Source organism: Ascaphus truei, unplaced genomic scaffold, assembly GCF_040206685.1.
Source record: "Ascaphus truei isolate aAscTru1 unplaced genomic scaffold, aAscTru1.hap1 HAP1_SCAFFOLD_97, whole genome shotgun sequence".
Lineage (NCBI taxonomy): Eukaryota > Metazoa > Chordata > Amphibia > Anura > Ascaphidae > Ascaphus > Ascaphus truei.
This window is the reverse complement of record NW_027457309.1, coordinates 673,409-696,619: the sequence shown is the minus strand read 5'-3', so window position 1 is coordinate 696,619 and position 23,211 is coordinate 673,409. Positions and strand designations below refer to the sequence as shown.

The window sequence follows — 23,211 nt, the reverse complement described above, 5'->3', positions numbered from 1 at the left end:
GGTGGGGGGGGGAGAGAGGGGGGGAGAGAGGGGGAGGAGGGGGGGAAGAGAGAGGGGGGGGAGGGGGGAGGGGAAGGAGGGGGGGGACGTGAGGGGGGTGGGAGGGGGGGGAGGCGGAGAGAGGGGGAGAGAGGGGGAGAGGGGGGGGAGAGGGAAGGGGAAGAAATCCCTCAGGTAGCAGGCTGGAATGTTTGACTGGTTGTGGGATGTAACTTAGGGTGGCCTTGTTTGTGAGGCCTCTGGGCGCTTCACTGGATGCATCCTTGTTCTGCTCCGCCAGTCTTTCAGAGGCTCGCACTGGAGGGTCTAGTGTGTCCGGGCCTTCAGTTCTGGTGGGGTTGTCACTCCACTCCGCTGGCGGGTTCAGTCCCATTGCTTTGGCAAAGTGCGCCATATCTTCTGGGTGCCTGATAGTGTGGTACAGGCATACCCCGCATTAATGTACGCAATGGGACCGGAGCATGTATGTAAAGCGAAAATGTACTTAAAGTGAAGCACTACCTTTTCCCACTTATTGATGCATGTATAGGAACTGCAATCGTCATATACGTGCATAACTTATGTAAATAACGCATTTGTAACAGGCTCTATAGTCTCCCCGCTTGCGCACAGCTTCGGTACAGGTAGGGAGCCGGTATTGCTGTTCAGGACGTGATGACAGGCGCATGCGTGAGCTGACGTTTGCCTATTGGGCGATATGTACTTACTCGCGATTGTACTTAAAGTGAGTGTACTTAAAGCGGGGTATACCTGTATTTACCATTTCTTTGCACCAGCAATTTAAATGGGAAGCCCCATTTATATTTAATCTCCTTTTCGCGGAGTAGTTTAGTGAGTGGCTGCATTTCCTTTCTCCTAAGGACCGTGCGCTTGGACAAGTCATTATATATTTGAAGATGATCGTCCTTATATCTGACTGGCTCCTGTGCGCGACAAGCCGCCATTATCTGTTCCTTTATGGAATAGTGATGGACCCGTGCTATCACATCTCTTGCCCGGTTAGGGTCGTCCGACCTTGGTCCTAGGGCCCGATGTGCCCTGTCCATTCCTAAGTCCGTGAGTGTTAGGTCTGGGCATACTGACTGAAAGAGGTCCAGAAGATAGGGTTTGATCTGGGCTGGGAGAACCGATTCCGGGATCCCACGGATTCTGACGTTTTGTCGTCTATCTCGGTTCTCCTGATCTTCCATTTGATCCCTGAGGTTGCTGACTTCAGCTCCCAGCCGGTATATTTCATTCGCGGCGTCCTCTTCGGCCTGTGATGCGTCGGCCATTTTGGTCTCTAGCACCGCGGTGCGTTCGGTGAGGCCTGATATCTCCTGCTTCAATTCAGAGACCGCAGCTTTCAGGTCCGCTTTTAATGAAGTATGGAGTTTATTCAGCATAAATGTGATCAACTCCTGCATATAGTCCCGCGTTAGGGCTTCGTCTGGCGGCGGTGGTGTTTCTGTGCAGTCGCGCTCCATTGCTGGCTGCTTGGTCCCGCGTGAGTGTGTGGAGCAGGCACCATCTTGATTTTTTGCGGCAGCCTTCGAGCTCCGTTGAGACGGGGAAAAGAAGCGGGTAACTCCTTGGCCCGTTTGGGCTTTTTGTTTGCCTGCCATTCTACTCGTGTGGGTTTCCTGCAGGTTTTATCCCAGTCTCTGTCAATTTTTTGGGGGGGAAAAGCGGTTCTTTGTAGTTTTTATTCTTGGGTCTGGGGAGCTCCTCTGCTACCCGACCGTTCTCATCGGCGTCCTGGACACGCCCCCCGACTGGTATTCTCTTTGATATTTGTGCCAGGACTTTATTGTATGTTAACACTGTAATGTAACCAGGGTGAGCGCTATCAGATTCACTTTGCAGATAATCCAACGCAAGCAATAGAACATAGTTTGCCCTGAGGGCCAACTGACCCCATACGCCATTTACTAGTGTGTATTTACACTACCCCGGTATGCATGTGCTGCACTTAAATTACATAGGGAGTCCCTTGTATGCATTTATATGGCTAAATCATCAAGATATTATCTGACTTCTACAGCGGTTAACATTGGTTTTAATACATAAGAATAATTTATTTTGCTAATTAATAAAGTACTGATTTTTATATTTCCTTCTTCGCAGTTTGTACAACTATCCATACTTGTATATATTTGTCTGTTGTGCACCGCTATAGGGATTTCTTTCTGTGAGTCGTGCCCTCTCGCCACCACTCACTGGTCTCTTTCGATCAGTTTATTATCCCTTTTAAAACTTAGTGTGTCACTTTACGTTCAGACTGCAGCTTTGCAGCACTGATGTCACAGCGTTTTTCGGCGCCTTTTTTCACTTCGCTGTAAGCATATTTATAGCACAACTCCCATCACTTTTGTATCTTGAGAAAGGCCCGCAAGCAGGCAGAAACATCGATCAACTACCAATAGATCGTCGATACTTTTTCATAAGATGACACGAGTACCAACTTTATTGTATTCTTGGCCTGACGGTGGGATCCACTTCATTGCGAGACCACTTCTGCTGAGCACCGGTGGCATGTATTATGGTTATCTTGAGTGTACCATGGCTTTGATATATCTCTGATTATACACCTCCCTGCTAATGGACCAATAATTCAGGTTTGCAAGCCTTTTATAAGTTACATTTTGCTAAATGACCTTTGAGAATTGTTAGTGTTAATAAACTGTAGAACAGTTCAACGAAACAACATAAAAGGAATGGGAAATTCTCCAATTCATCTGGAACGATAAAAAACCCAGAGTTCCTAGATCAGTGATGCTCGCACCAAAAGAGAGAGGGGGACTGGGGGTCCCCGACATAGTTAAGTACTATCTCGCAGCACAATTGAAGCAGGCTGTAGTCTGGAATTGCGACCCGGCCTTGGCTTCTTGGCTCGACATAGAAACCCATTATGCTCGCCCCAACTCCCTCCAGGTGGCAATGTGGACCCCGAGTAACAGCGGGACCAGACCACAGAGGTTCGACCTAGGAGCAATGAGATGCACGTGGAACGTATGGCTTAAAAGCAAAGGGAAGTATGGTCTGTTAGCATCCCCCTCCCAGCTCACACCACTCTTCGGGAACCCTAACTTCCCACCAGGTTGTTCCCCGAGACAATTTGACCAATTCCATGGTCACAATATTAAGCTGGTTGCTGATCTGCTGCAGAGAGAGGAGATATCAACCTACCAAGAGCTAAAAGGCAGCCTCTGAGCTCCGTTGAGACGGGGAAAAGAAGCGGGTAACTCCTTGGCCCGTTTGGGCTTTTTGTTTGCCTGCCATTCCACTCGTGTGGGTTTCCTGCAGGTTTTATCCCAGTCTCTGTCAATTTTTTTGGGGGGGAAAAGCGCTTCTTTGTAGTTTTTATTCTTGGGTCTGGGGAGCTCCTCTGCTACCCGACCGTTCTCATCGGCGTCCTGGACACGCCCCCCGACTGGTATTCTCTTTGATATTTGTGCCAGGACTTTATTGTATGTTAACACTGTAGTGTAACCAGGGTGAGCGCTATCAGATTCACTTTGCAGATAATCCAACGCAAGCAATAGAACATAGTTTGCCCTGAGGGCCAACTGACCCCATACGCCATTTACTAGTGTGTATTTACACAACCCCGGTATGCATGTGCTGCACTTAAATTACATAGGGAGTCCCTTGTATGCATTTATACGGCTAAATCATCAAGATATTATCTGACTTCTACAGCGGTTAACATTGGTTTTAATACATAAGAATAATTTATTTTGCTAATTAATAAAGTACTGATTTTTATATTTCCTTCTTCGCAGTTTGTACAACTATCCATACTTGTATATATTTGTCTGTTGTGCACCGCTATAGGGATTTCTTTCTGTGAGTCGTGCCCTCTCGCCACCACTCACTGGTCTCTTTCGATCAGTTTATTATCCCTTTTAAAACTTAGTGTGTCACTTTACATTCAGACTGCAGCTTTGCAGCACTGATGTCACAGCTTTTTTCGGCGCCTTTTTTCACTTCGCTGTAAGCATATTTATAGCACAACTCCCATCACTTTTGTATCTTGAGAAAGGCCCGCAAGCAGGCAGAAACATCGATCAACTACCAATAGATCGTCGATACTTTTTCATAAGATGACACGAGTACCAACTTTATTGTATTCTTGGACTGACGGTGGGATCCACTTCATTGCGAGACCACTTCTGCTGAGCACCGGTGGCATGTATTATGGTTATCTTGAGTGTACCATGGCTTTGATATATCTCTGATTATACACCTCCCTGCTAATGGACCAATAATTCAGGTTTGCAAGCCTTTTATAAGTTACATTTTGCTAAATGACCTTTGAGAATTGTCAGTGTTAATAAACTGTAGAACAGTTCAACGAAACAACATAAAAGGAATGGGAAATTCTCCAATTCATCTGGAACGATAAAAAACCCAGAGTTCCTAGATCAGTGATGCTCACACCAAAAGAGAGAGGGGGACTGGGGGTCCCCGACATAGTTAAGTACTATCTCGCAGCACAATTGAAGCAGGCTGTAGTCTGGAATTGCGACCCGGCCTTGGCTTCTTGGCTCGACATAGAAACCCATTATGCTCGCCCCAACTCCCTCCAGGTGGCAATGTGGACCCCGAGTAACAGCGGGACCAGACCACAGAGGTTCGACCTAGGAGCAATGAGATGCACGTGGAACGTATGGCTTAAAAGCAAAGGGAAGTATGGTCTGTTAGCATCCCCCTCCAAGCTCACACCACTCTTCGGGAACCCTAACTTCCCACCAGGTTGTTCCCCGAGACAATTTGACCAATTCCAGGGTCACAATATTAAGCTGGTTGCTGATCTGCTGCAGAGAGAGGAGATATCAACCTACCAAGAGCTAAAAGACAGATATCAGATCCAAGATCTTCACCTATTTAAATTCCTGCAAGTTTGCCACTTTCTGCTAGCATTGTCCCCAACCGCCAAATTCCCCCCGCTTACCAGATTTGAATCCCTTTGCACTAAAAACACATACCAAAGAGGTCTGATATCTGAGATCTATAAAGGTCTAGAACTAATATCTCAAAACCCAGACCATCGGTATATGAAAAAATGGTCAGAGGACCTCCACCTTGAAATAGATCAGGAAGACTGGGCAGAGATCTGGGAGCAAGCTACAAAAACCTCAATCTGTACAACAATAAAAGAAAACATCTATAAAATTATGTATCAGTGGTACCTGACTCCAGCGAGACTGAGCCAAATCTACCCCGGCACAGTGGACCTGTGCTGGCGGGGATGTGGTCAAAAGGGGGACATGGCCCACATTTGGTGGTCATGTCCGGAGAGTCAAAGGTTCTGGACTATGATCCAGACGCTCATATTTGGAGTATCGGGGCTTTCTCTCCCCCTTGACCCGCTGATTCTGGTGCTGGGCAAACCATTGGAGGATGTCACCTCCCCAATGTCCAGGCTCATTATGGCCATACTAACGGCAGCCAGGTGCTCTATAGCAGCCGCCTGGAAACAAACTAAGGCCCCCTCCAGAACCACAGTAATCAAGAGAGTAAACGAGGTGATGACAATGGAGAAACTTACAGCCATGCTCCAAAAGAAGATGCCGCAGTTCCAGAATACCTGGGACCCTTGGACAGGGAGATAAACCTCGAGAAGGCCAAATAGAGGGAACCCTGGTTCAGACAAACCCGCCTCGAACCAAAGACGAAGAGGTCAAGGTGGCCTCGGGTCCCCCTCCCAAATCCCCCCCCCTTCTCCCCCCCGCCCCCCCCTCCCTTTGTTAGTCGACCCCCCCGCCCCCCCTTCTCTCTCTCTATCCCTCCCTCGTCCTTTCTTTTTCACCTCTTTCCCTATCTCAGGAAAATGAGAAAAAGATATTGGTCGCGATGTATCAAAACTATGACAACTGTCATGGGTTCATGACGACATTGTATGTACAAAAATGTGTGAACATGACCAATAAAAGAAATTGTTACTGTGAAGGATAAAATATGGAGATCATATCTCTATGCTTTATAGAAACCACTCGTCTCCATCTTATATCTGTTTGCTGTGCTTTTTTACTAATACTGTTTTCTATCCGAGGTGACTGTGGAATTCCGCTGGCACAGACTCTCGCCCACGCAATAAGGAAGTAGCAAAGTGACCTAAAGCCGACTGATTACAGAGAAAACGAAACATAACTTCAGAAAGCAAGGACACACGGCATTCCTGTGAAACTTGCATCAGCCGACAAGACCCCCGCCCCCATCGTGCCTTTTTCTACTAACTAATGTAATAATTGGATAAGCTTTGCCGCATAATAGGTGTGGCATTGAATGATTGGCTAGTGTTAGCCTACTTTGATATAAATAGATTGTAATACAAAAACTCGGCAGTCTTGTCTTGACTACTTGTCTGAGGAAACTAATACGTGACTCTGTGTCATTATTGGGATCCGGGGTGCGCACCCAGACTCTAAGTTACATAATTTGGAGCCCACATCTGAGCAGTAGAGACCCTCGATTGAAGGGACCTTAACAAAAAAAGGAATGGGAAATGTGCACAAGAACATGTCAAGTCCTGGGGAAAAGTGAACGTTTTCTATTTAACATGTCTCCTCCAATGGAGAACATGTCACGCCCTGGTGAACACACTGAACGCTTCTGATTTCCCTTGGCTCCTGTGTTTAAATCTCTGGAATTGTATTTATTGTTTTTGTTCATTTATTAGATAAAGTCATTATTAAAATGCTAATGCTAATGTCTACAGCTCTGACATTCTGTTCTTTTCCGACAACTGCTAATTCTAAACAATTCAAATAATTAATATTAGAAAAATATAACTAAAAAATATACAAAACTTGGAAATATGTCATTTTATATGCATTCAAGTTTTAAACCAGCGTAAATACATTGCAAAAACCCAGCTTTTGTACGGAAGATACGGTAAGTAGACGTTACCTTCTGCTTTCTCCTCCTCCACGATGCTTCCGTACATGCAGCTAATTGAAAATCCTTCGGGCTGCCTAACCGGGCCGAACCAGGACACAAAAGATCAATCACAAAACTGCAGTGATACCATAAATAATATTACATTCAAATTAAAAACACGGCAGTGAATGGCAATCATCTTTTGCTGCAATCTTTAGGTGATCAAAATACGGGGCAGTAAAAGAACAGAACAGAAAGTAAAAAGGCACACACATGCCCTGTATTATCAATAATTGTGCAGTGCACAGCCAGAAATCACATCTCAGGCTTTCAGACAGCTACACTGCACATTGGAATTAATTAATAAAATGTTACAAGGACGAATGCTGCATTTTATGCAATTGCACTGTTAGATCACATCTAAGGGATTTCAATTTTCTGTTTTTAGGGCTATTTGCGCAATGGAATTCCGATCCTCAGCCCCCTAAATCTTTTAATCAAACATGAAAATCCCCCCGCAGAGCAAAGTACACAACATGCCAGAAGCAGCTACTGTACAAACATTTACAGACCAGGTATGAAGAATCTACCTCCCTTGTCACCAAACTCACAAGAAGAAAAGAACTTGAGAACCATTTAGTAAGTTCACAGGGTTAAGAGGAGGAAATAACGTACTTGTAGTCCTGACTGTCGAAAATGTCTTCCTCTTCTGATGTTTCTACCTCGTCCTTTCCCTGTAACACATTTTTCTTTTGTGCAGAATCGGGGGGCCTGCATATATCCTGGAGCCAAAGTGGTTTAGTCATTTCAGAGCTACTTTTTGAAGAACCAGGGGCCTACAAACAGATGAAATGTAACCCCAAGCATGGGTACTCCAGCACTGAATGGGTTAATTACTATTCACATTGACAGTGTTGGGATTCGGATGCAATGGAACAAAATGTCTGCTGTCTGATTCCAATACACATAACCATTACATAACACAGTGAATCGACCTGCATCCCAGTGCACAGTATAGCGCAAATAGCTGGCTACAGTTATATGCAATGACATACCCCAAATAAACGGTGCCAGACCCATAAGACATAAGGCCCTCTGCCACCCATTAAAACATTCTCTTTAGTCCCTCATATGAGTCACAAAGGATTGTGGCCTAGTACACACTTCTAGAGATGATAGAACATTAAGACAACAACACAACCACATCTACATTGTACCAATTAAATATACCTAAGCACTCACTATTGTAAACTTGTAGTATTGGTATCAGTATAGGATCATTAGAAATAAACCGCAAGTAGGTAACACAATAGATAGGGACTATACGGATTGGTTGTGCAATATAAAGAAAACAATACATAAATAAAAATAGAATTCTGTGCATTGATGGGAACACATAGAAGTTGTTAATAGCAGTCATAGAAATATAAATAGAAAGGATAAGAGCAAATAATAAACAGTAAAAGTAATTTTTGAGTAGTAACTCATATGATAAAATTAATGAATAGCGCAAAGAAATGCCTCCAGTGGGTAGGATATAGAATGACAGTTTCTCATGAAATTAAACATAGATATCTTTTTTTATTTATAGTGCTGCTAACTTATTGAAGTTTTTCAAAACTCAAATCAAGTCTCCTGTGTGCTCCTCCTTTCCTTCATTTTTGTGCTGCTAATTTTACATAGTGCTTTACAGAGACATTTTGCAGGCACAGGTCTCTGCCCGTGGAGCTTACAATCTATGTGTTTTGGCGCCTGAGGCACAAGGAGATAAGGTGACTTGCCCAAGGTCACAAGGAGCCAACACTGGGAATTGAACCAGGTTCCCCTGCTTCAAACTCTGCGCCACTCCTTCTCCCTATAAAAAGTAATGCACTCACAGTTACCCTTAATTGATAAGCTTGAAAAAGGAGAGGATGGGGGTTCGTTACGTGGCTGCGATCTGGTGAGGCCTAGTTGGATTAGATTATGCGTTCAGTCCATGAGGGGCTGAGCACGTCTGACTCCCGGCCGGGAGACACGGCAAGCTCCTACCCCATGAAGGGATAGTCTGGAACCCACTCCAAACACTAACTGAAGGTCTCACCTCTAAGGGGCTGAACTTCAAGCAATAATTGAGGAACTTCCGTCCTGTAGCTCAAAGAGGGAGGGTCCAGTATCTGGAACCCTTTTACCCAAGCTGAAGCCCCCTATGTCTGGAAGTGCTGTCACCAAGAAGGAAAGAACCAGAGGAATCCCCAACGGTCTGCCCTGTTTCCCCCACACCATCGCGGGCCACTTCTCTCCTGTACGTCGCCGGTAACCAGCACTACACTTAGCAGTTGCATAGCAATAATCTCCCAGACAGTGAGGGGAGGGGGGGGGTCATGTGCTACACTTAGTTCAAAATAGCAATGCAACCGGCTTCAATTTCAAGCCTGAAAAGCCTGCCCAACAGAGACTAAGTCCCGACTGTTGCGGCCAAGTTCTCAGAAACGAACGTAGCAGTCGTGGCTTGGATTTCATGCCGATTTCAGTTCCAGCCGATTCTGGGCAAAGTCCCGGTCAGGGTAAAACTCTCCCATAGAGTTCCCTGCACCTAGGAAAGTATAGTTTTTGACCCAAGACCCCCCAGTAAGTGTGTATTTTCATCTGTATTTTGTGTTTCACTGTGTAAGTGAATTTATGCTGAATAAATTACAATTTATTTCTCTACATTGTTTTGCTCAATGAGTGATCATGGTAAAAATGTGTAAATATCCTGGTCTCCCATGACACTGGGGTTGTTTTTAATACGTACTATATGTTGTGTCACTTTGTGTTGCACTGGGCCTTTCTGGTTTTTTTTTTGTTTTTTTAATATGTACTTGTTTTTTTTCTTTTTCTGGGTTGATCCTGCTCCTTCTGGATTTTGGAGGAGATTTGCTGTTCTAGAGGACTTTTGGAAACAAGTCCTCACTGGAGGTTTTTGAGCAATTTTCACCCAGTATTTTTCATTCACATACAATTGCCTGTATTCCACTTTACTCACGTATATTGATTAGTGTGAGAGCGCTGTCCAATCTTTTTGGTGTTGGTTTATATTCCGTTTCTACTTTTGGTGGCAGCACTCCCTATCATTTAATATGGTGATAACCTCTTTTCAAATACATTCAGTGAGGTAATTGAAATATGTGGACTTTAACATAGCAATTGTGATAGAAGAAAATATAGAAATACGTGATGAGGATTTATTAAATAAAGAGTTTATAAAATTGGAGAAATTGCTAACTAGAGATACGAAGAAATGCTTAATGTGACTTTTTTGGCGAAATATTTAGAACGTGAAAGGATCCCAAGAGGACTTAAGACTTTAAAAAATCCCTCATTCGATTTGGAAGATGAGGATTTTGCTAAAAAAAAATGGTGTGAGGCATTAGATGTGTGCTCTTTTAGTTTAATGAAATTGATCATAGATCAGCAGAAGAAACAACTAAACATTATAGATAAAGAAGTGGATGAGATTAAAGGAAAACTATTACCATTTGAGGATAAGTCATAATTTAAAGAGAGAGACAGGGACTTGCAGAAAAGATTAGACAAAGTAGAAAAAGACACATGTTTTATGAAGATGAAAAAGTTCAGACAAGATTAAAGAGATTATAGGTAAGGGGGAGCAAAGGAATAAGAGTAGAAGAGAGGAACACCGTTTTTATCAACAAAGAGAAGATAAGCCTGGTTTTGGACACTTCAGGGGGAATCCAAAAAAATATCATTTTAATAAAAATGCTAATTATAATGATACAGAGAAAATGGAACCCCTCAAAGGAGCCCAAAATCTAGATTAGAACCAGTTGAGACCAAGGGGACTGTAGTTACTAAAAAGATTTTATTAGAAGGAGAGAAGATTGCTAGCATACCCACACCGAGGAAGTATTAAAGGACGAAAGATTCAGAGGTAGCATATCCTTGGATCTTTCGTCAGGTGAAGGTAGATTTGGTTGTAAGGTTTTTTTTAGGGAAATCCAAGTCTTCCTAAGTATGGGAGACAAGGAACCGATTCAATCCCCTAAGGGAAACAGACCACCCAAAAACAAGTTTAAAAAGAACAAAGCCTACAAAGTAAAGCAAGGTGGAAGGAAAAATAAGGGAAAATAAAAAAATGTTCAATAAATAATATCTTTAATTTGAGTAAAGTGTCCCTTACAGAGGCACAAAATTAAGTCATTATGAAGGGTTTAAGCTTTGCTCCAACATCAGGTCCAAACAGTTTTAATTTGTATTTAGATGCAAATAGCAGGGAATGAAACACAAAAGCGCACCGAGGGTCAAGATTTAATTAAAACATGTTAGTAGTAGTAACAATAAAAACTTACATATAGGGGTAAGTACATCCAGTAATAAGGTGCAGAGGAAACAGAGAACCCAATCTCACCTAAAGAGAACCCAATCCCAGTGACTAATACATATGAGGTCCTAGGAACATTGCCAGAATCACATAATGATGATTTTTTAGCCAGATTGAATCAAGTCAGGCAAACAATACCGAGCTGGGATCCAAATCACCCACCAGAGACCAAACAAAAAATATCAAGAAAAAGAGAGAATTCAGAAGGGGAACAAGGGGGAGAGGAGGAATCATTACAACCCTGCAAAAAACCCACCCAGACAAAATCACACTGATTAACAACGGTATTTTTAATTTATCATCTATTACTGTAGATGATACACTTATGATGCTGTTAAGTAAAGGTTTATCATTTGCTCCCACATATGAAGCTAAGAATTTTGATCTGTATGTGGATCTTCAAAAATTCACTCGAAAACTCACATTGGGTAGACATTTTTCGAATGCTCCATACAGTGTTGAAGCAGCATCTCTCGACATATGTTCAAATATTGAGGGCTTTACCATAGAAGAACAAGCTGCATTGGTTGACCTCACCAATTTAGCAGATGAGGGATATATGGATGCTCACTTTAAATGTCCAGTGAACCATACGAATTATAAACCTCGATCAGTTTTTTATCCCTATCACTCTCGTGGTCATTATATAGAAATCTTTAACAAACTAGTAGAGAAGGATTTTGGAGAACTGTGCCAAATTGAACATGGGAAACATAAATACACCAGTAATCTAACCACACAAGAAAAATTAGTATTACACGAATTAAAAAACAATCAAGATGTCATTATACGTGAGGCAGATAAAGGCGGGGCCATTGTCCTCCAAAACAGGACTGATCACTGTAGGGAGGCACTACGGTTACTATCTGATACCAATTCCTATCGGAAACTATCCAAGGATCCCACCAAACAATATCAGGAAGATCTTAAATTACTACTTGGAAGGGTACGACAATCTGGTGTGTTAAGTAAGGCAGAATATGATTACCTATTTTGCGCTGCTCCCACCATCCCTATCCTGTATCACTTACCCAAGATTCACAAATCCCTCACTGATCCTCCTGGGCGACCTATTATTTTTGGTATCAACTCTCTCACAGCTAACCTTTACCAATATGTAGACACTTTTTTACAACCACTTGTGCCAACACTACCTTCACACTTATTAGACACTACTTCGGTTCTTACTCTACTTCACGATTTTCCTTGGGTGAACACCTATTTACTAGCCACTTTAGATGTACAGGCACTTTACACATCAATACCTCACAAAGGTGGATTAGAAGCCATAGATTTCTATCTAGCACTTCACGACACACTCCCACCTATACAGCGTCACTTTATTCACGATTCCATCGAGTTTATTTTGCAACACAATTATTTTCTATTTCAGCACGACTACTATGTACAACACTGTGGTACTGCTATGGGGACCCGCTTTGCACCTTCCTTTGTCAATCTTTACATGGGATGGTGGGAGTCGATGCATATATGGGGTATCACTGTATCTCCTCCTCAGTTAAAACTCTGGAGGAGATACATTGATGATATACTAGTTGTCTGGGATGGCGATGAGACGTCATTTAAAAACTTTGTTGATAGGATTAATAACAATAATTTTAATCTCACCTTCACTAGCAATGTCCAGAAGGACAATACTACCTTCTTGGACTTATCAATCTCCATCAAGGGAGACTCTCTTCTTACACAAACTTTCTTTAAAGACACTAATGTAAATTCCTATTTGCATCCCAAAAGCGGACATCAAAAGAAGTGCATTGACAATATTCCGTATAGCCAATTTCTCCGCATCAGGAGGAATTGTGCAACTGTTGATAGCTATATGGAACAGTCACAAATACTGATTAAATGCTTTAGACACAAGGGTTATCAGGAGGAATTAATATCTGAATCCTACCTTAAAGCATTGAATAAAAATAGGGATTCATTACTACTAAAAAAGAGTAAACAAATACATGCCAAAACCTTAGGATGTAAAAACAGTGACTTAGAAGTCGATAACATTCACACACTCGACTCCCCCCCTGTCAACCATAAAAAAGACAAACAAGAGACACCATATTTTGTGACACAATTTAATTCTTGCCATAATTCCATAAAAAATATTTTGACCAAACATTGGCACATTTTACTCATGGATCCAATTTTAAATAAATTTCTTGCTCCAAAACCACCCGTTGTTTTTAAAAAAGCACAGACTTTAAAAACCATCCTTGCCCCATGTCTATTAAAGGGAACAGACAAAGAACCCAAGAAAGATCTAAGGGACCAACTGGGAGTCGTGGGAAATCATAAATGCGCTAGGTGCAAGATTTGCCCAAAAATGCTAACTTGTAAGACCTTTAAATCCCACATTACAGGGACCAATTTCAAAATTTCGAGTTTTATTGATTGTCTGTCCACGTATGTGGTGTACATACTGCAGTGCAGCTGCGGACTGCAGTACGTGGGCAGGACAAAGCGAAATTTGAAAATATGTATTATGGAGCACTTACGCAACATAACTAATATCCCTAAACTAGAAGGGACCTCCAAACCTCTAACTCATCTTTTGACTCATTTTAAAGAAGTACACAACTGTAGTACAGTGGGTGTACAATATATGGGTATTGAGATAATAAAGAGCAACGTGAGGGCAGGAGATAGAGATCTACAATTTGCCAAACGTGAGCAATTTTGGATCTTTACCCTCCAGTCCAAATACCCAGGAGGTCTCAATGATTATATTGAACTTACACCCTTTTTGAGATAAACGGATATTAGTTGTTGCATTAAGACTAATGAGATTTTTTATCCATTCCTATGATTATTGGGATCCATTTTTAGTTTTTAATTAATATACCCCTGGAACTTCCCCCCCCTCTCTCACTCCTTCCTTCCCTTCCCCCCCCCCCCCCCATCCCCCCTCTTTTTTCTTCTCCCTCTTTCCTCTCTTTTTTCTTCTCTCTCTTTTTTCTTCTTTGTCTCCCGTCTACCCTTCCTTTACCCCATTCTTTCCTTCCCCCCACTTCCCTCTCTTCTCTTTCTCCCCCTCCCCTTCCCTCTTTCTCTCCTCCCATTTTTCTCAACCCTTTTCCCCTGCTTGTTTACCCCACTTTTCTTTCCCTTTCCCCCCTTTTTTCTTCTCATATTATCCTTCCTTCTCCCCTCTCATTCATCTGTTCTATTCTACCATTTTAGACCTTTCACCCCTTTCCCTTCCTTTCTATCCCCCTTTTACAATGTGTTCTTATGTATTTATTGCATGTACCATTGTGATTCAAGTGTGATCTTGTAATACCTTTACATGATCAACTATGGGTTATTACCTACATGGGTGGCCCTTTACAGTGTTTTTTAATTAATTATTAATATATTGCTAATGAAATTTATTTTGTTTTTATTAGTATAAGGTTCAGTGCATACCGTTTGCATTCATAATACCTTTTAAGCCTCGTCAGTACATTGCATTCATTATGCATGTACTCCTATTGGCTAATTCACTACCCTATCGGGAACCCAGTATTACTGTTTAAAAGGCCCCCACGTAGGTGTCCAAAATAACGCCTGATGAAGCACAACACTGTGTAAAACGCGTTGCGAAAGCCCTACGGTGCAGTTAGAAGTCAGCCCACTGGTGTACCTACCCCCAGCTGTCCCATCAACAACCAGAGACTCTTCGGCACGCCAGAGTGAGTTTCTCTGGGGAACCGGCGTTTGAGGCGGGCTATTATTCATGGGTCCTGCGAGAAGCCTCAACCCGGAAGTAAGAACAACTTGGTGCCGAGCCAGGCAGCCCCAGCGCGCGGGTCTACCTCGTAAGCCTCTGCACCATCTCTTTATGCCCAGGACACCACCAGGACTGTTTCCTCTGCACCTTATTACTGGATGTACTTACCCCTATATGTAAGTTTTTATTGTTACTACTACTAACATGTTTTAATTAAATCTTGACCCTCGGTGCGCTTTTGTGTTTCATTCCCTGCTGTTGCCCGCGTTTGGAGCCATCCTGCGACAGGACCTGTGGAGGAGGGGTGCCTTCACATCACATCAGCTGCAAGAGGGAAGAGTTGATCCACTACGAGATCCTGTTAGGAAGCAAGAGCGCGGTTTGACTTTCTCATCTTAGATGCAAATAGGTTTGTGAGAAAACTCACAGTTAAAAGATTCTTTCTGAGTAAAAACTCAGAATCAAGGTTAAATGGAAGAGTCTATTCCGAGGGAACAACAGTGAATGTTATTGATGAGGAAGAAAACAAATTTATACACTCCACATTAAAGTCCAAGTCCGCCTTTTACCCATCATTTTGCAAAGGTAACAATTTGGATGTTTTTTTACCAAATGGTTACGAATTACTTGGAAGATTTTATCAATAAAAAAATCTACCTTCAAACATAATTTAACAAAAATAGAAAGAGAAGAACTAAAGAAGATTGATAACTAATCTCTCATCTTCAATAAACAAGATGATAAGGGAGGTGCAGTAGTTGTGATGGACAGAGAGAAGTATTTGAAAGAATCATACAGGCTACTTAATGATGAAACAACATATCAGAAATTAAGAAAGGATCTCTCCCTTGAATACACAGCTGAGTTAAAGATACTATTAGATAAATGTAAAGATTTGGGGATTTTAAATTGTATTGAATATGTTTTTTTAATGAAAAATAAAGCCCAGATACCCATTTTTTACTTTGTACCAAAAGTGCATAAAAGCCTAGAGAACCCACCAGGAAGCCCCAGAATATCAGGGATTGACATCTTAACCTCCAATCTGTCTGCATATATTGACTATATTCTGCAGTCTCATGTTAAGGGACTGAGATCATATGTGAAGGATACCACAGCCATTATCAATATACTGAATGATTTGGAATGGAAAAAAGAGTATATACTGGCTGTGATAGATGTGACATCTTGATACACTTCAATAGAACACAAAAAAAGATTGTGAATCCGTTAGGACCATCCTATTGAAAGATGCCAGTACGGATGAGTTACACATATGTAATGGATTTTCTGACCTGGCCTGGCCCACCCAATCTCACATTGGCCCTCTGTGGTCTAACCAGTCCCCATTACATGGTAGTGTCTGGTGGTGCACCTGTTGGCAACAGGCTCCTGAGTCTCCCGCATGATGTTGTGTGGGGATTGCCAACTCAGACAGGCAGCGGAGGTAGTGTGTGCGAGTCCTACCTATATCCAGTGCAGCGCCTCCACCTCATCAGGATCCCTGCGTCTGCGTGGGGATGATTCTGATGAGGAACTCCTTCTTGGTGGTGTCTTCCCCTGCTGAGTAACTCCAGACTCACACAGTGAAGTGTCTTTATGCAAGGTCATTCTTTATTGATTGGTGATATGGGCTAGCTGCCCCTCGCAGTAAGTTACTTAGCCGCACATCTTGGCAGGCGATCCCTTCCAAGGTACACCCTCCCAATGGAGCGGGATCCCCTCTCCCCTCTTCAGGGGGCAGGCACATCTTTGATGTCACTAACGGTGGACTCAGAGTATGTAGCTCCTCCCATCCACACATAGGGCACCTCACCAGGGTGTGAGGGCAAACCTCCATGATTTCTGCTGGCATCCCTGTTACTTACCAGGCCTTACTGCCAGCAGGAGGGATAACTGCAGACCATTTTACAGCATGGCTATATTCTCCCCCTGGTGAATCCCAACGACCCGGCTGGGACCTAAATTTATGTACCTTCTTCGGGAAACACTGAAAAATGGAACACATAATTGGTTACAACAGTTGCATTATCAGTAAAGAGTATCGCACCAAGCACGCCCTGACCAGCAGGCACTAACTCGTGCAACAGCTGTCCTGTACCTCCTAATAATAGTGACGTGGGTCGGGCTTCTTAACTTCCCGACCCCCCATATCCAGGACCATGGTGTTGTACTCACGCGGTAGCCCATTTTCTGGTCTGTATATGACCTTGTGCTTATAGATGCTCCGCCCTATACCCCATACCCGCATGAGCTGCGCAATTCTCTCCTCGGCCTTGTGCCCAGTAATAGCGCCACCCTTGTTCACCATACAGTGTTCGATCGTCTCCCTCAGCCACCTGTCCCTATTGTCCTCAATCTCCTGCATGAGGGGTTCAGGAACATAAGGATATTCCAGGCCGTGGGAATTTTTATACTTGGTGATAATGGCCCTCTCCGCCCTACTGACACGGGTCAACTTAGCATTGCCCGCCCTTCCGGGTTACACCCACGATAGGGGCTCATCCGGTTCTACCGGATCCGTTAATCTACTGGGACCCATGGGCTCTATGTTATTGTGGCAGATCTGGTACCACCGCTCCTGCATTTCCCTTTTCCGCTCTTCTGCAGTAAACTCCCCACGAGCCCACCAGTAGTCGACCACATCCACCTTCTCTAGTAGGAACCGAGTATGGTCCAACCACCCCACGTAACCTTCGAATAAGGGGGCCCACCACCGGGTCTCCCTAACCTCTTCTGGGGCAGATTCTATCGAATCCCCTTCCTCTTGCTCTCCCCAGGAGGACACCCCAGATGTCCCAGTAGATCGGGAGTTAGGCCGCCCCACCCGCTTGGGCCTATTCGCTAAAGTTACGCTCACAACACTAGCGCAATCGCTGGAGATTGACACTTCCCGCGAATAACCTCCACCCACCGACCCGTCATCGGATGTGAAACTCCCCAGTCTCTCCCCAGTCAGTTCTTCGGAGGTACCCTGGGACCCTCCGGACATTCCCAAACTTGACGAGGACCCCCGGGAAAACGTGACCGGGACTGGGGATTTAGCTAGGGCGTGGGGTTGGGCATAAGGGCGGACAGTGGGTATCTGCGGGGTTCCGACGCGCTCTCTCCTACTGCATTGTCCAGAGTTACCGCAAGGGCTCTCCACTGGTCGGGTCTCACCGCTCTCCTTTCTCGACGCCTGCCAACTCTTATTAGGACCGGGCGTTCGGGAAGCACTGCCCGATCCGTGATGCGTAGTCGTCTCTCTGGTTGTTCTACCACGCCCGCCGGAAGTGACGTTATCTACGAGGCTGGACGCTCCGCCATCTTGGGATGGGTCCCCAAGCGGGACCTCTCCTTCAAAACGACATCCGGCAGCTCCGCTGGTTTCGATCGCACCGCCTGGGCCTGGTACCGGCTTTCCTCCGCCGACGTAGCCATCGGAGCCTGGTAAGAACAAGGACTGCTCTTACCGCTCCGGGGTGTTGGTGTGGATTGACACTCACCACTGGACCTGCCGGTCCCCGGAACCAGGGGACTCCGTCTCTCGGTCTTCCGTGGCACCGGTGACACCCGCTTCTTTTCGCTGACAGCTCCGGTAAGTGGCTCTTTTCTCCCATTACCGCCACAGGAGCTTGTGGTTTGCCGAATCACCGCATCGAACGATGCCATGGGTTACTCCTCAGAGGAATCCACTTCCACCTTGCTTGGGGGGACCGGTCGGGGTGACCGCCGCTTAGTTTCTCGGCCAGCACACCTGCCGATCGTTTCTTTCTCCTCGGGCTCGGCTTTGGCAACCGGCCCCGATCCCCATTCTCTGGAATCTGCAGCTTCCCTCCAGAGCATGCCGGGTAGCTCGGCTGACAGCATAGCCGCATCTCCCACTGCTTCGATGGCCTGAATGGGTATGAACGTAGGCATAGGCCACAAGTATTGAAGAGCACGGTGCGGGCAGCGTGCCGCTGTACCCACTGTATCACCGGGTAGTCTGCACTGTAAACAAAGGCACGCCACGGTCTCGGTACCGGCCACCTGAATCACCAGGAAGCCTCCTGGTGCCGAATAGGGTTGGGTGGATACCATAGTATTCCCTTCCTGCTTACAGGCCATAGTCACGGTAGGAGGTACTCGCAGCAGTGGTCTGTTCAGTGTACTGGCTCCGCGTGACTGACAAGCAGGGGTTGAGTTGCCAACCACTCCCTTGACTAGCTCCACCCTCATCTGACAAAGCTGGAAGCCACCCCCACTATTGGAGATTAGAGGCGGATCCCACAACTTTATAGGATGTCCTGGGATTAGTGCTGTATTTTTCACAGTCCTGGGGGGCGCGGCTTCAGTTTTCGCGCCACCACCCGAGCACCATTCCTTATTTGGCGCCATCCCCGGCCAAATTTTCTCAGCCTCTTTGTCTTTTCCTCCACAGGCATCACTAATTACAGGCGCGGCCGGCTCACCAGCTCCTCGCTCAGCTGAATCCGTTCCCACTGGGCATAATTGGAAACCACTCCTCCTGGTTGAGATTAGGGGGAGGTCCCACAAGTTGATCGGGTGACCCAGCACTGGGGCTGAGTTAGTCATAGTCCATGAGGGCGTGGCCCCAGGTTTCGCTCCATAAACCCCAGCAGGGCAGAGTTTTCCTGTTGGCGCCACTCCTGGCCAACTTTCTGTAAATCCAGAATCTGCAGAATTTTCTGCACTTGCTCCACGCGGTCTCCCAGGGAAGCGGGAGCGGCCATTTTGGTTCACGCTGTCAGTCTCTTTGAGCGTTGAAGTAGCGTTTAACTGTTTGTATGCCGACTGACAGGCAACTTCATCATTTTCTCCACATATCACAGTAATGTCCTCCTCCATGTCCTCAGGGGTAGTACCCCTAGGTCCCAGACAGGACAAAAACGGCGCGGCCACAGCTTTCGCGCCACTCCACAACAGGCTTGCCAAAGTCACATAGTAGCTTGCTCTTCAGCAGAACGCACACTACATGCGTTCCCTCCATCTGCCTCCATCCGCCATTATGGACCTTCCACACCGCGCGGATCCTCCATTCTTGCGGTCGCCATTTCGTTGCTGTATTTACTGTGATTGTACATGGAGCTCCTCTCTGTGGGGCAGCTGCCACAACGGTACAATAAAGATTGCCTTGATGCACCACCTTGTGTACCTAATGTAGGCTGGATTCGTGTTTGCACTACCTCAGGCTAGGCTCAGTCTTTCTGTGTCTGCTGTATTTCCTTCCTCCCAGTCTGTGCTCCCTTCGGTAAGTGGTCTGGAATGGGCTAGAGTACTCTGGCTCTTCCATGCAGTACTTGGGGCGTCTACCTACTGTCGGCTAGCCTAGCGCAGACCCTGTCCAGAATCCCTGACCTCGTTAACAGGCTATCCCTTCAGGCATCCTACCAACTAGCACTACCTCAAGGTGACTAGAACAGCTATAGCCCCTCTCCAAACCTGCAACTCCTTTCAAGCCCCTAGGTCGTCCCTGCGAGCTGACAATTCTCCATCAGCCCCCTGACTACCCCTAGGCTCCGTCCCAACGCAGCACAAAGTGGCAGCAGACACTCTCCCTGTTTCCCAGTGTGCCTAGCAAAAGCCTGTCCTGTTGACAGGTCTACATATCTCAGCAGCGCCTCCAAATGTAATGGATTTTCTGACTTGGCCTGGCCCACCCAATCTCACATTTGCCCCTATGGTCTAACCAGTCCCCATTACATGGTAGTGTCTGGTGGTGCACCTGTTGGCAACAGGACTCCTGAGTCTCCCGCATGATGTTGTGTGGGGATTGCCAACCCAGACAGGCAGCTCAGGTAGTGTGTGTGAGTCCTACCTATATCCAGTGCAGCGCCTCCACCTCATCAGGATCCCTGCGTCTGCGTGGGGATGATTCTGATGAGGAACTCCTTCTTGGTGGGGTCATCCCCTGCTGAGTAACTCCAGACTCACACAGTGAAGTGTCTTTATGCAAGGTCATTCTTTATTGATTGGTGATATGGGCTAGCTGCCCCTCGCAGTAAGTTACTTAGCCGCACATCTTGGCAGGCGATCCCTTCCAAGGTACACCCTCCCAATGGAGCGGGATCCCCTCTCCCCTCAGGGAGATCACCCCTGTGCCAGGTCCCTGGACACAGTATGGCGTTGACAGCTTGATGCTGATTGATTTAGAATGGGGCCACTAGTTACAGCACTAGTGAGCCTATTTCCCCAGGTCTCAACGCAGACCTGCTCCTAACTCCAACACACTAACTTTGAGCAGTGCTGTGCCTTATATCTTCAGGGGGCTGGCACATCTCTGATGTCACTAACGGTGGACTCAGAGTATGTAGCTCCTCCCATCCACACATATGGCACCTCACCAGGGTGTGAGGGCAAACCTCCATGATTACTGCTGGCATCCCTGTTACTTACCAGGCCTTACTGCCAGCAGGAGGGATAACTGCATACCATTTTACAGCATGGCTACACATACATTTCCTAATTGAGTGTATGAAATTTATCTTGCACAAAAATTATTTTTGGTTTGAAGATACATTTTTCCTTCAGAGATGTAGTACAGCCATGGGGTCCAGGTTTGCACCGAGCTACGCCAATCTCTTTATGGGAGATTGGGAAGATCTTAATATCGTGTCTGAAGTGGGGCCCAGTGCAGACCTGGTCCTCTGGCCGAGGTATATTGACGATATTATTTTAGTGTGGAAGGGGGATTCAGATAGCCTTACTAGGTTTATAGAAGAATTAGATGACAATGATAGAAATCTGCGTTTTACGTCAAAAATGAGTTATATAGAGATGGGCTATTTAGACCTGACTATTTATATTGAGAATGACCAAGTGAAAACTAGGTCGTTCTTTAAACCTGTGGATACCAATCACTAAATTCTGAGAACAAGCTGCCACCATCCTAAATGGATGGATAATGTACCATACGGGCAGTTTTGCAGGATAAAAAGGAACTGTTTGGACGAAGGAGTATTCTCTAGTCAAGTAGACATTTTAAAGAAAAGGTTTTTAGAGAAAAACTATAGTGAGAAACTCCTTGAAGACTCACTTGAAAAAACAAATAGATTAGAAAGAAAGGACCTGATTAAAGTTAAAGAAAAGCTACCCTTTTCAGAAACAATGAAAAAGGACTTTAGCTTTCCATTCCTGATTGAATATAACATGGATGCAAAGAAAATTAAAGATATTATTAAAAACCATTAGCACTTATTGTTGAGAGATCCCTTATTGAGGAATGAGATTCCCAAAGTACCAGATGTAAAAAAAAATTAAAAAAAATGCAATCTGAAGAATAGGTTGGCTCCAAGTTTAATAAGAAAATGCAAGAATGGGGAAAGTAATGATGAGAGAAATTTTTTGAAGGATGCTGAGTGTTTTAAAAAAAAAAGGCTTCTTCGGTTGTACATCCTGCACAGCGTGTAAGTTCAAGTCTAAAGATAAATTATGCTTCAAATCAAATGTGATGGAGACTTTAAAAATAGAACAATTTATATGCTGCAGGTCTGAGTTTGTCATATACTTGTAAGAGTAGAGAAGAGAGCTGTGAACAGCTGTGCGCCAGTTCACCTCTCTTCTCTACGCTTACCAGCATTTCCACTCAGCTGCACGCCACCTAGGACATTCAGATTGGGCAATATTTGAGTACTTTTGACTTTATTTCAACCACAATCCATTCAAGGGACCATCCCCATGAGGAATACATAGGGGCTACACTTACAGCCTCGTCTTCAGGGATTAATTGGCCCCACAGAGGATTTTGTATCTTCATTAACCTCACTAGCCCCAGTCTGTGAATTTATTTGTATTACATGCATCATATGGATCCAGCGCTGGAGCGCATTAATCACTAACTACTCTTTTGTCATAGACTTGTTGGAATGCTCCTGTGGTCTCCAATGTGTATGCAAAACAAAAAGACCCATCAGGACACGCATTCTTGAGCACTTGAGCACTATTCGGAGGCGGTCACCACTCATAGTGTGCTCAGACATTTTTTTTAAGTGTCACAACTCAGATCCCACCGGTTTGACCTTTATGGGGATTGATTTGGTGCAGCAAAATTGGAGAGGAAGAGATAGTGGATTGGATTTAAGTAAGCGGGAAATGTTTTCATAAATTAAAGACGCCTACCCCTTTCGGCTTAAATGCTGACTTTGAGATTATACCTTTTTTATAACCTTAAACATTTGTATTTATATATTTAAATACTTAAATTCTTAATGCTTTTAATGAGGTAGTATCTTTGAAAGCTCTGGATCTCTCCATTTAAAATCTGCACCTA

General features: G+C 44.7%; 1 protein-coding gene across 5 annotated transcripts in view; it reads right to left on the bottom strand.

Annotated features, from left to right (window-relative positions):
• LOC142486596 (leucine-rich repeat-containing protein 37A2-like) overlaps positions 1-23,211 on the bottom strand; it is a 176,660-nt gene that overhangs the window by 13,462 nt on the left and 139,987 nt on the right. For 4 of the 5 annotated variants that reach the window (XM_075585191.1, XM_075585192.1, XM_075585188.1 and 1 more), the window contains 2 exons: positions 7,540-7,700; positions 6,895-6,959 (listed from right to left, as the gene is read on the bottom strand). In XM_075585191.1, coding sequence (XP_075441306.1) covers positions 6,895-6,959; positions 7,540-7,700 — 226 coding nt within the window. The remainder of the gene's footprint in view (positions 1-6,894; positions 6,960-7,539; positions 7,701-23,211) is intronic. The other variant, XM_075585189.1, reaches the window with a different exon arrangement.